Here is a 13,508-nt window from a genome sequence, read left to right as displayed (position 1 = left end):
ATTATTTTTTGTTACTTTTAAATTATAAGTCCAGAAAGAGTAAAATTTTGTGCAGTCTCTCTACATAAAATTATTTTGCAAGTATAAATTATATCCTAGATAACTTGTTAAAATTTCTACTGAATTTACAAATTATGTAACATTATGAGTACATCACAAACAAATGTCTTTTAGTTTTTAAACTATTATATAAACAAGTTTCTCCATTTTCAAATTAGTCAAGGCCCTGGAGATGTCCCATACATCCAATCTTCAGGTGAAGAAGTATCTTCCATATATAAGAAAAATATAATCAAAATCCTAAGACTGATCCCATGTAATCATGTTTCACCGCTTATAAAACTTCAATTCTCTGCTACAATTGGCTTTCAGTGCATCCTCCAATTTCTCAGCTTGGTCAAAATCAACTTTAAAAGTAACCATAGATATGCCATCTTTACCGGTATCATAATCCTGCTTGATGTCTTCCACATGAAAAGATTGCACCTGAAAAAAGAATAAAAAAAAATGAACACATGAAAAGATTGCACCTGGAAAAACAATAAAAAGAAAATGAGCAACAGATGCGGAAACATTTAGACTCAGAACACAGTCCTATATATAGTTCTTGCAATAAGAAAAATCTACCAGTGGTAATTGCAAGGGTCCAGTTTTTTTTTTTTTAATATACACTTCTTACCATCTCAAGCACAAGTACCAGCAGTGAGATTGATATCATTGCATTAACAACATTAAATCAAAGAGAACCTATGATTTCTGAACCAGTAATTTTCTTTTCCAGCAAAAACGTTAAAATGGAGAGGTTAAAAATGCAGTGGATACATATAATGTGATTGTATTGGCAGGCTGTAGAAATCCACGATGGGGATGGGGATAAATTCACGGTGAAGTCACCACGAAAGTAACTAGTTGTTTTAGAAAATCACAGTGACTTCAACTCACCATGTTACCAAACATGTCATAATAGGAGGACATCAAGGGGGTGAATAAGTAGAAATTGAAACGTGTTGCTCAAATTTATGTAAATTCATTCATTCACAGGACTTGTTGCAACAAAAAACATGAATATCTAACTCTTGTTCCTTACTTATCAGTTTTTTAGTCAAATCCAAGTCTAACTTAAGAACTCTTCAATATCAGGAAATCATCAATATAAATCTGCCAGAACTAACCTGATGGTAGAGAACTCCAAGTAGGTCAAAGGGAACCTCTACACCCATTGGCACCTACATTTTTCACAAGATTATTCATGAATAAATACACAATAAGCAAGCTTAATGTGTTCTGAAAACCTTAAAGAAAGTGAAATGCTGAGACCTGGGTACAGCTAAAACTAAAGATGCATTGCGGACAAAGAAAAAAACCACCTTTGTTTTAACAAGGCAAGTTGGGGCATTCCTCAAGCATTCTGATGCAACTCCTCCATAAGCCCTGACCAATCCCCCAGTTCCTAATTTGATACCCCCAAAATGCCTGAAGTTTACATAGATCACAACACAAATTATATTCCAAATTCATCATCAAAACAAAACAGCTTAGTGCTTACTACACATGCTTATGTACAAATCCATCAAAAAGGACATGCCAATGATAGTCTTAAAGTTTTTGGTTAATGTAGAAGACTTACAGTTAGCTTTCTGTTTTAAGTTTTTTAATAGTTTTTATAGTTGTTATATGTGTGTGTGTGTGTGTGTATTTGCTTTTATCTTGTAACCAAAACTTTATACTTGTCCCTTTACTTTTGAATGCAATTCAGTTTTTCTTTTGGAGAGATCCTCTAATACTAATAGAGTCTCGTATAAGCTTCTTTTTTACCCTTCTTCATTTTCCCGTCATCTCCTTCTCCTTATTGGCTGTTCTGCAACATGACAGCCACCGCTGCCTCTCTTAATGCTGCCATCCACAACTACATACATCCTGATGAAAACTCATCCCACATTCTTGTTTCCCTTTTCCCTGACGGAACCAATTATCATAGCTGGTCCTATTAATGGCGACAGCACTGGAGATGAAGAACAAATTCTCTTTTGTAGGTGGAACTTTCAAGAAACCCACTTCAAATGATTCCCAGTTTGCATTGTGGAAACCTTGCAACCCTTTCTTGGCTCCTCCGTTCAGTTTCCCCAAAAATTGCGCACAGTGTATCTACATTGATATCGCCTCTAATACAAAGCAAGAACCCGTACAATGTTTCTCTCATGATGGCAATGCTTGAGTCTCCCATTTCATTTGATATAATTTCTCTTAAACAAATGCAAGATCCTTCTCGAAGAATATCGCAACTTTCGCATTCACTCCCTATGTGACTAAGTCTTGCCCAACAAATATATGGAGTCAAAGAATACAGGGACAATGATTGTGTTTTGTACTTTCTTCAAGAGTTTGATAACAACTACTCTACAGTCCAATCTCAAATCTTGCCTCTTGATCCCTTCTGCTACTAATGTTTTTTCTATGGTGGTCCAACAAGAATGTCAACTGTATATTGAGATTTTACATGAAACTTTAGCTTTGGCAACCCTAACTCAGCCTTCATCAAACTTTCTAGGAAGGGATTGATCCAATGCCAAGAAAAAATCAAATACGCAACCCATTCACTGCAAAAAGACCAATCATATTGTGAAAACATGCTTCTTTAAGCATGGTTTTCCCCAAGGTTAATGAACCACAAAATCTGCCTCTAACATGATTACATCTTCTCCTGATGACCGCACCAAGTCTTAGTGATGAACAAATTCAAGCATCGGTTGACCTTCCGCTGCCCCTACAGCTACAACATATACTACCAACTTGTTCAGCTGCCATGGTGTTAACACTTCACCTCAACCTTCAGGTACCACTCCTAGCCCAGCGAACTTTCGACTCGGGATACACTAATCATATATCATCCTCTTTATGTTTCTTTTCCTTTAAAAATAAATTCAACCTATACATGTTTCTCTTCCAAATGGTCAACATTCTATGGCTAATTTTTCTGGTAATGAGATTTTATCCCCTCATTTCTCTCTTCATGATGTTCTTTGTATTTTTAACTTATTCCATTTTAATCTGTTAACAAACTCACTTCCTCTCTACCTTGCACTTTGTTTTTTTCTCCTAATGATTATGTCATCATTAACACAACTATGAGGAAGACTGGGACGGCTAAAGCACAAGATGAATTCTATATTTTGAACTTACCTTTATACACAGATTACCTCACAAGTATATAAGAACTTCGTAAAGGGAAAAAAAAAATCCTTATTTTAATCACCTGAAGGTTGTATACATTTCATCAAGGTGTCAAAAAGATAATTTTCTTTTGCTTTTTCTTCACGTAAGGGGGTGGGGGAGATGGTAGACATCAAACATGTAAACCCAAACATTTCACTGATTCAAAGTTGTGGACATTAATATGCAAATGCGAATTATAAGGTAAAGATTAACCTGATCACCACCACCATTACTCTGTCTATTCCTGAAGAATCAATAGCAGTTTGTATTGGTTTCCCAGCTGTTCCTGATGGCTCACCGTCATCATTGGACCGGTATTGATCTCCCACCTGTCATACAAAAAAAAAAAATACACATGAGCAAAAGATAGTAAAGTGTAGACGAGTAGCAACACATTACCTACTTTATCAATATGTGTGATTTTGGTTTCTATCTTCACTTATGATCTTCCTTTTTATGTTTTCAAAGTCCAATCAACACCCTTAATTTGTATGTAAATCAATTAGAAAATGAGCAAAGTATGATGACACCTTTAGGTTGAAACTGATGACTGAACTATAACTGGCACAACGAGAACTGAAAACTCAATGCATGCTGTAAGGACCAGAAAGTAGAAATCTCCAACTACGAGTCGGGCAACAGAGAAATCATTTCCCACCCATACCATACCTTTTGAGTGAAATATTCACATAAATGGAAGGCACTAAAAAAAGCTAAATATTCAGAGACCCCCAAAACATAATGCAGTGGCAAAAATACAAGCAAACATTATTGATTGTTTTATCAAAGTAGAACAGCAATCCTTTACTGTACCTTGTAAGCCCAGCAATTGTGAGTGGCACGTGGATCCCGGACCTAATAATAAACGAAGCCAAAAAAAACTTAAAAGCAATGTGAAAGAAAAAAGAGAGTAAAATAAGCGGAAAAAAAATGAAGGTAAATGAACCTGAGAAAGGAAAGACATGGCGGATTTTTCATTGGCGATGGGGCCAGCAATGGCAATGAACTTGCTTTTCTTGATCTCTTTCTCGAAAGTGACCCTCTCTTGAATTGTGGTGAAGGCCCCACCGGAATTGCTGGTGCTGGCCATGGTGGTTTTGTTGGCCTTGGCGATGGCAAAGAGTGAAGCGCAGAAGCGGTGCTGAGTAGTGGGTAGCGTTACCGACACAGGCATCTATCTGACTGCAAAAGATTCCTCCTTTGGCGTCTCTCAAAGCTATAAGCAATGAATCAATCGTCGGAAGCCATGGCCTTTTCTTTCTCCTACTCCTTCCTTCAACCTCTTTCTTTTGTTTTGTGATATTTTTGAGACAGCACGTAATTATAATAAATAATTTAGGATGGATGTATAAAAATATAAATAGTTATATATTTAATAAAAGTATGTAAAATAACAAGATTATATTGTATTTTTACTTTTCTTGATATGTTTTTAATTTTAGTTCTTAGAAAAATATATCTGTTAAATATTGTTTACATATTTTTTATTTTTGTTAATTTTTAATGTACCACACATTTCTTTTTCATTTTTAAACATTACATTGTTACCAAACATTTCAACATCATTACAATATATATATATATATATATATATATATATATATATATATATATATATATTTAAAAAATTTAAAAACAAAACTTTTATTAAGAAATAAAAATAAATGTCTTAATGAATACGTGTTTGAAAAATAAATAATAATTATAAAATGTAATCCTCCTTTATCTTCTATTAATTTTAGTTAATATTGTCTTCCTTCGACATTAATGGATTTTTTAATATCAAAGTTGATAAATAACATAATGGTACAATGGTACAAATAAGTAACCTAAAGTTGCGAAAAAGTTAAAACTTGGAGGGTTAAATATATTTTAGTTCTTCTTAAAAAATGAATTAATTTAGTTCTTCAACTATGTAAATATGTGAGTTTAGTCCTTTTAATCAAATTTTATTAAGTTTATTTGACGTTTCAAACACATTTCATTATAGTATTTTAGTTTATTTACACTGTTTGACACATGTTCGCTTCAATGTTAGCCGAGAAATGTGTTTGAAAAGTTAAATAAACTTAAAAAAAATGGTTTAAGGAATTAAATCTACACATTTTTAAAAATAAGGGACTAAATTGGTTATGAACTAATTTTAATTTTGACTAAAAGTTGAAGGACAAAAATATATTTAATCCAAACTTTTACATGTGCATATATTAAATTATAAATTATACACATATTACATTCACATCCCATTGGGATTTATTAATGGATATAACCTTAGTTATTAATTTTCTCAAAATTAAATATCTAATTATCAGTCCATTAACAAAATCTCATGTCAAAATATTATTGACATCAACTACCACAAACACTTGACTTTATGTCAAAGAGATTAATCCATTAAATTAAACTCAGATAATTATTTTCACTAAGCCATCACTACAAAGTTATATAATAAGAACTCACTAAACTTATATAACAAGTTAAATTCTTGTGACCAACTTAATAAAAAAAATTTATACCACTAATTAAGCCATAGAAAGCACATTTGACTCTCACCACCTAATATGCATCCAACTCAATTTAAACAAATTACAATTAATTATCCATTATATTATGTTAATATTCAAATACAACATATTTATCAAATATAACAATAGCATTTAGAAATATTTAATATTTTTTTTCAAAGTTTAAAAAACACTCTCTCATTCAACCAAAATTTAGCTCATCCAACGAATTAAACATATGTTGTGATTCATCCAATCACCATTATGCTCATCCAACTTAAGGTTCCTAATGAATTTTAGTTGTCTAAGAGAAATCTTGCTTGCCTAATAACCAAAGTATTCGTCAGATAACTAAATTACTTGAAGTTTTCATAAAACCAACTCGTTGAATGAGAATTTACTTGTCTAGTGACCAAAACTCTTTGGTTTTATATTAAATGAATTTCGTCCAGCGATATTTGGCTCATCCAACGACTAAATCATTGGGAGTTTTTATTTAAATAACTTGTCCAACAACCAAAACTTTCAGGTTTTCAATTAATTGAGTTTTGTCTAGCAAGAGTTTTATTTGTTCATCAACTCTAGAAATATAATAAGTGATCCAATCGGTGCAAATTGATATTTTTATTCATTTGTTGTGAGAACCTAGAAAAGAGCCTAAGAGTAGTGTTGGCTTTAAAAAGATGACACTATAATATTTTAATAATAAAAGGTTCAAACTATAAAACAAACTTCTAATAACTGATTCTCATTTATATAATCTTGATTGCATGCTTAGATCTCTAATTGAGGTCTTTGTTGTCAAGTTAAGTTTTCCTATGTTAGATAGAGCTCTAGGGAGCATCTTATAGAGTAAGATCTATTTAACTAAGGTAAAGGAAGCTAATTTTAATCTATGCACATTTTTTTATTTGTATGGTATGAATTGATTATTTGTTACTTTGTGAATTGAATGTTGATTTGATGTGTGGCATTTTTTGAATTGATTGATTTAGGGAAAATTTGATAAATGAGTAAACCTATGTTTTAAATTGTTGATTTGGTCTTTGAGTTGTGAATTTTGGGTTGGATATGTGGAGTGGCATTCTTGGCTTCTAATGAGTCATTTTAACTAAATTGGTATTGCTTTTGATTTGGATAAAGGATAAAAACACTCATTAGAGCCAAGGGAACCCTCTTTAATGTAGTTTAGCGAGTGCCAAAATTGAGTCTGACAGAGAGGCAAGGGAGGCTTGCTCGTTTGGGGAGACAACCTTTCCTTGAGGGAGTTGGGTTTGAAATACAAAGAATACATATAACAATGAGGATTTGTGGATATTTGATATGAATGAGGAGGAAATGATGATGAGTATCAATGATAAGAAATGATATGAGAGGAATGGAATGGAAAGATGAAAATTATTGAATTGTTTGTTGTTTGAGGGTTGTACTTCTAAGGAAGAAGTGCAAATCCTTGTTAGTTTAGTGTTATGCATTGACTAAAGATATATGTTGGTAACAAGTTATCGTATACTTTGCTAGACTTACAATCTCACATAGACATAGAATGTCGTAGTTTGGGTGGTGAGTTGAATGTAGTTCTTATGGCGTGATTTGGGGTGGGACCTCTTTTTTGGCAAAGTCATAGGTTAACTCATATGGATCATGGGGGTTTGAGACCGTGCAGTTTGATATGGTTGGTCTTGTACTTTATTTCATTATTATATGAGAGACACATGACTTCTTCTATCCAAGTGAATGCCTAAATCCAAATTATTGAGTTTAGAATAACATATTATGTATGTGGCTTTTGTGTTCTAGGAAAATGTTGGTTTTGGTTACAAGTAGGACAAACTATAATATTTTAGATATTTAGAATATATGTATTATTGAAATTAAAATTATTTTACCCTTTTCCTTCTTATTGTGTTTTTTCTTTTGTTTTTCTTTTGCAATAGTTACTACAATGGTATGAGCAAACGAGTCTACAAGTGATAATGATGATAAATTGTAAGGGAAGATCAAGAGAAAAAGTTGGAGTTTCATATGATGTATAAGAACATTTTCTATTGTGTAGTCTTGTCCATTTATAATAGCATTGAATTACATAATGAGCTGCTTCTTTTTGGAAAAACTTGGATGTGGCCTATAACTACGCATTATGAATTTGTTATGTAAGTCTTTTGTATTCACATGTTAAGGTTTGCCCAAATACAATGTATGTATAATTTTCTATATTTTTGGGGTGTTACATTTCTTATGTCTATCATGGAATATTTTATTACAAAATCATGTCAACTTTAACCATTTTGACTCAATTGAAATATTTTATAGCTTTTCACTACTAGAATTTGCAATATAACTCATTTAAAATCTATTTACTCAAAAAATACAATTTTAATTCAAGCATTTATTCATATTGCACTATAAACATCTTCAACATATCACCAAACATTCATCTCAAGATTTAAACCATTTGAATATATTCAAACCACACACAATCCTTACATAAAAATTAACTATTGGGACCATATATTAATTTTACATCTAAGTTATCTATCCTAAGATACTATCAAAACTTAACTAACTTCTCTTACTTGTTAAAGCTTGTTTATTTAAAGTCAAACTTCCAAGTTATCCTATTACGTAAGAAAATTAAATATGTACATAAAGATTTCGGACAATGATCTCAATATACCTTTATGATTAACATAGATTCACTATTTCCCTTAAAGAATCACATGGAAGACCCATAGTCCAATGCATGCAAAATTTCCAAAATCAACTAATGAAAATGGACAAAGAGAACTTACACTAAAAAAAAATTGGTCTAGCTAATTTGCTATGTTTTCCACCAAGATCCCTGGTACGCTTTGATCTATGAAAAGATTAACATATCTTTCAAGAATTTAGTGAGAAGGTATGGAAGGTAGAGGGAAAATAGTTTAGAGAAATTTTTTCTAGAACAAAATTTGAATAGTTAACTTTTTTTTTCTATTCATAAAATTTTTACTTAAATAATAAAATTGTATGCTTTAAGATCTTAAAAAAAATTTGACTAAATTCTAACATATGAGCCAACATGTAAATTAAATATCGTATGAATAATCAATAATATTAATTAATATTAACACTTATCGTCAAAATAAAATATTAAGGTAACTATTTAAAAGAAGTTTTAAGATGATTGATATAAAAAAATGTATGGAAAAAAAAAAGAGGAAAACCATATTTTAGCTAGAGGAATATTTGGTTTGGTTTGGGAATACAATGGAAAGGAAAATGAAAGAGAAGAAAAATGAGGCAAAGGAAGATTCTTTATATGAAAAGTTTGTGATAGATGTGATCAATGTAAAAAGAAAAAAAAATAGTTATGTTATATAATCATTTATCAATTTATCTTTGGTTGTAAATTGAGGAGTACAAATTGAATTTAGAAATGATTAATTATAAAATAATTAATGTATGAGATGAAACAAATTGTAAAAAGTAATATTTATTTTAAGTTAAATATATAAATATAATATTTCGAAAATGAGGTTGAAATGTTTTTTCACTTTGAAATTTAGAAAGATAAAAGTGTATTAAGAAATTTGTAATATTTATTATTGGATCTCCAAATAAAATTTGAACACATGTTTAAAAAAATCGTAATAAAAGAATGGAATCAATATGCAATGAAACTAATAAAATTTAAAAATCAATAACTTATGATTATTTCACATTGCCTTCAAGTTCTATTGAATTTTGTTTCCAATTCTATTAATGCATTGATGGACATGTTTAAGATCCTGATGAAGATTTGGGACAGGGTATTCAAATTAAATATTGGAGTCCCTCATTTTTTATTGTAATAATTGAATACCATGTACTTGCCTTAACATGTTACCATCATGAGAAAATGAAGTTGATGTTCTTGAACTCTAACATATTCATCTAGGCTTTCAGGGATTTTTTCATCAAAGACATGTTATTGGTTATATGGTAACTTCTATTATGTTGCCATGACCATGATGGCATTATTATTTTGGAAGATTTACTATCTAGAAAATTTGATTAGCCTAGTTTAGGGTCTCTTCTAAAGTCAAATAAAATTTCATATGCAAAAGAATATGAGGTATAAAAGAACTTTATAGCACGGGTATGTTATTGTTATGTTATTGTTCTTGCATTTTCGCATACGTTGAATGAAAATGACAATTTATTGTTAGAGATCACATAGATTATATTTATGACTAAGTTATAATATGTAAATTAGTATAAACCTCATATTTTATGTTGGTTTTGTAGGACTAGATTAGACTTAAAGTGTACTTATAATGGTATAAGAATTTGTTGTAAAACAATTAAGGATCTTTAAGATTTAGGATTCTCACACAATAAAACATAATAGAGCACTAACCTTTCCATAAGAGATCCTATGAGTATGCGTTCTTCAATTTGTAATTTTTGTGTGCTCTTCAACCACCATTCCTCAATCTATGTATTTGCCTTTCTTTTCTCTTCTCACACGTTTTTGATGAGTTATTGTGAATAGAACGTTATGGTAAGAGACAGAACCTCAACCCCTTTTATAAACCAACGTCCATCAAGTTGGTTTTTATTTTATCTTTATTTTATTTTATTATCACTTCCCATAATAATAACCAATAGGTCTTTAAATTTAAATTTTTTATTAAATCACAATTGGGTTCATCATAATATTTCAAGTGAGTCACATAATAGAATTAATTATAACATTTATCCTAATCAAGTTTGTTTGGTATCATGTCAATTACTATTAGTCTTCCCTTGGTTCCATGTTCGAGATATTCAATTATCAGCGATCAAACTTCTAGTATTCTTGCAAGAACGTTTGTGACTATTCTTGCAAGAATGTGGTGAAGTTCTCCTCTTATCATTTCAACCAAAGAAACATCCCTGACATAACATTCTTGAAAGGACATAAGTAGATATTTAAACCTAAAAACATCCCCGACATAATTGAGTTATTCAATGATGTATGTTTGATCAAACTTTACTCCTCATATTTTAAGTTTCCTTAACTTAATCTCAGGTTTAATTTTGATGTTCTTCTTCAAGACCTCTATGTCAGAAATCCAACCATATTATCCAACCATAATAAAGAATATAATTCATTACCTTAAATTGAACAATGAGTTTTCTATCATGATCACTATAATATTTTTAGTTGTTTTTTAGTTGTGAAATATAATGTGTAATCAATAAATGTGAGAAAGGAGACCTTTCAAGTAAGGCTTGGATTATAATCATGTAGTGGTTTTTTTATGCACTTCTTGTTACTTTGATTTTGAAAAAGATGGAGACGTCACTTAAAAACCTACAAATATTATTCACAATTACATTTTCCTTTAATAAATTAAGTATTAACAAAATAACAAAAATATAATTAAATCTTTTATTTGATCAAATATTCTATAATTAAGTTTTGGTTTTTATATGCCTACAAAAACAAATATAATAACACATTTCTTTTACATAGTTTTTGTAATATTATTAGTTTTATCGCCTCTTAGTTCAACAAAAGAAATATTTTTGTTTTGTAACCAAAGTCATGATTAACTAAATCTACAAAGCATGTAAGCAAAGAATCAATAATACTAACTAACATCACAAAATGAAAGTTAGAAAATAATAAATGAGGAGCATAAATATTGGAAGAGTAAATGATGGAACTCTATAATCAATTATAGGTAAAGATGACAAATGAACTCATTTATAGATATTATCTGAACCTGTCTCGATAAATACGGGTAAAAGTTAAATTTTTAAATTGGGTATGACAATTAAGATCAGTATCTACATATTCACTCATTCCATTTTAAATTACTAAAGTACCTTTAGTTTATTATATAATCTAAAAAAGATATATGAACTTTTTTTCTATCCTTAGTTTTGTGACTTATTTTTAAGATACACATTAATCGTTTTTACTTTTTTCTATAATTAATTAACCTTTATTCAATTATTATTTGACACTCTTATTTAATATTTATTTTCTTATTTAATATTTATACAATTATAATTCTTATTTAATATTTATACAATTATAATTTTTTTCTTGATACTTGAAATTGAAGAAAAAAGTATGTATTCTTTTGATATCTAGTACTTGATCATACAATATTTTTTAATAAAATAATTATTTAATTAATATTTATAACAAGAAAGAAAAGGAATGGATAGAAGAGCAAGTAGAAGTTGCTTGTTCTTATATGAAAGATAGCATTAGAACATAAACCTACATGTATGTAATGTTTGACCAACTCCATGTGACCAATATTTATTGGAATGTGAATGGAAGAGCCTGCCTTGGTTATTACATGCTATGTGGATTTTAAACCAATAATTCATAATTTTATACTTAGTTTACATAAATATTATTTTATGTTGTTGATAACTCATACTATATGTTATTCTAAATTTAAAATCTTCAAAGTAATATCTTATCATGAGCGGAACCAACACCCCATATATATTAAAAATTACATGCTTCATTCATTGCCACTTAGTTTATCCAAATGTCACCTCTTCAATTCATAACTTCACCTCTGCAGGTATGTGACTCACTCTTCCTTTCTTTCCTCTCATTTGCATGGATTACTATAACACATACCGATGGGCTAAGTTGGATGTACTTAGGGAAACCAACATGTTTCTTTACATATATATATATATATATATATATATATATATATATATATATATTTAAAAGAGGATATATAACTTAAAATAATAATAAAAATTATACACATATAAATAAATAAATAAATAACCATGACTTATAAGTTATCATATCCATTTTAAAAATAAAGAAATCCATAAGTTACTAAGTATATCTTCATTTAAAAACTTATGAAATGAAAAATCATAAGTTATTCTTCTTACACAATAATTTTATTTGCACTTCTACACATTATTTAAGCCTTTGATCATAGCAGTAAAAAGGGTTATATCTTTAATTTATTTAGTTAGCTATAAAAAATGTTGAATGAGGACCGTAAGTTTGTTCATGATTATCAGGAAAGTTTAAAGCATATAGATCTTTTTAACTTGTTAACTGGGATTCTTTTTAATATCCAATGTCGCTTTGGCCGAGTGGTTAAGGCGTGTGCCTGCTAAGTACATGGGGTTTCCCCGCGAGAGTTCGAATCTCTCAGGCGACGTTGTTCTTTTACTTTTTTCTCTAAACTTTACATCAGTGTGGAAAAAATTGCCTTGGTGGGGCCCAGAGGATGAAGATAGATGCAGTTAAAGAATTGCGCAAGTATTTCGGAATTGTTGAGTACTAGTTTTTATTTCCCTGCAACGCACGGGCATTTCAAAATGTATTTTTTTATTATAAATATAAAATTTAAATAAATGATAAAATAAAAATACTAAAAATTAGAATTTTAAGATTTTAATTATGTTTAATATTATTACATGTGTAACCCGTATGTATATTAAAAGAATTAAATAATACTATATAATTTGATTTTTTAAAAATTTATACCTTTCAATTTATATTTTTAGTAAAAAAAAAATAATTTAATTATATAAAAATGATGATTTCTTTTTCAAATATCTAAAGTTTTTAAAATAAAAGTTATAAATGAGATAGCAATGTAAATGTTTGTATCCAAAAATTAAATTTAATAAACACTTAATTATATTACATTTTTAACTAATATTCTATAATTAATGTTAATATTTATCCTTTTTATAATTAAAATATATTAATTGTATAAACATTCGTGTAACTTTAACTCACAAAAATATTTAACAATTAAATGTTGTTATGAAAATAAT

General features: G+C 29.4%; 1 protein-coding gene and 1 non-coding gene across 3 annotated transcripts; one reads left to right on the top strand and one right to left on the bottom strand.

Annotated features, from left to right (window-relative positions):
* Positions 1 to 149: 149 nt before the first annotated feature.
* Positions 150 to 4,528, bottom strand: LOC114176509 (ribosomal protein S5 domain protein). Of its 2 annotated transcripts, none has more exons than XM_085670684.1 (6): positions 4,160 to 4,528; positions 4,027 to 4,068; positions 3,427 to 3,542; positions 1,368 to 1,473; positions 1,173 to 1,226; positions 150 to 530 (listed from the first exon to the last, which is right to left on the bottom strand). In XM_085670684.1, the coding sequence occupies exons 1-6, from the start codon at positions 4,385 to 4,387 to the stop codon at positions 369 to 371; spliced, it is 708 nt and encodes a 235-aa protein (XP_085526810.1). In that variant the 5' UTR covers positions 4,388 to 4,528; the 3' UTR covers positions 150 to 368. The 2 variants fall into 2 exon arrangements, with proteins under 2 accessions (XP_085526810.1, XP_027917373.1); XM_028061572.2 differs by having other exon boundaries at positions 150 to 486; positions 4,160 to 4,526.
* An 8,273-nt stretch (positions 4,529 to 12,801) lies between these two features.
* Positions 12,802 to 12,883, top strand: TRNAS-GCU (transfer RNA serine (anticodon GCU)). Its single transcript has one exon. It is a non-coding gene; the product is annotated as a tRNA-Ser (tRNA).
* Positions 12,884 to 13,508: the final 625 nt, after the last annotated feature.

The sequence above is a fragment of the Vigna unguiculata genome, chromosome 3 (genome assembly GCF_037176805.1).
Source record: "Vigna unguiculata cultivar grain cowpea cultivar isolate G323 ecotype 2 chromosome 3, ASM3717680v1, whole genome shotgun sequence".
In the NCBI taxonomy this organism is placed as follows: domain Eukaryota; kingdom Viridiplantae; phylum Streptophyta; class Magnoliopsida; order Fabales; family Fabaceae; genus Vigna; species Vigna unguiculata.
The sequence above is the reverse complement of the archived record's forward strand: the minus strand, read 5'-3'. Positions and strand labels throughout refer to the sequence as shown.

Excerpts from the sequence above, each read along its gene's own strand:
- LOC114176509 (XM_085670684.1), bottom strand. The coding sequence starts at position 4,387 with ATGCCTGTGTCGGTAACGCTACCCACTACTCAGCACCGCTTCTGCGCT. Across the intron at positions 3,543-4,026 it reads ACAATTGCTGGGCTTACAAG|GTGGGAGATCAATACCGGTC; the intron begins GTACAGTAAAGG and ends TTTGTATGACAG. Across the intron at positions 531-1,172 it reads TTGGAGTTCTCTACCATCAG|GTGCAATCTTTTCATGTGTT; the intron begins GTTAGTTCTGGC and ends TTGTTTTTCCAG.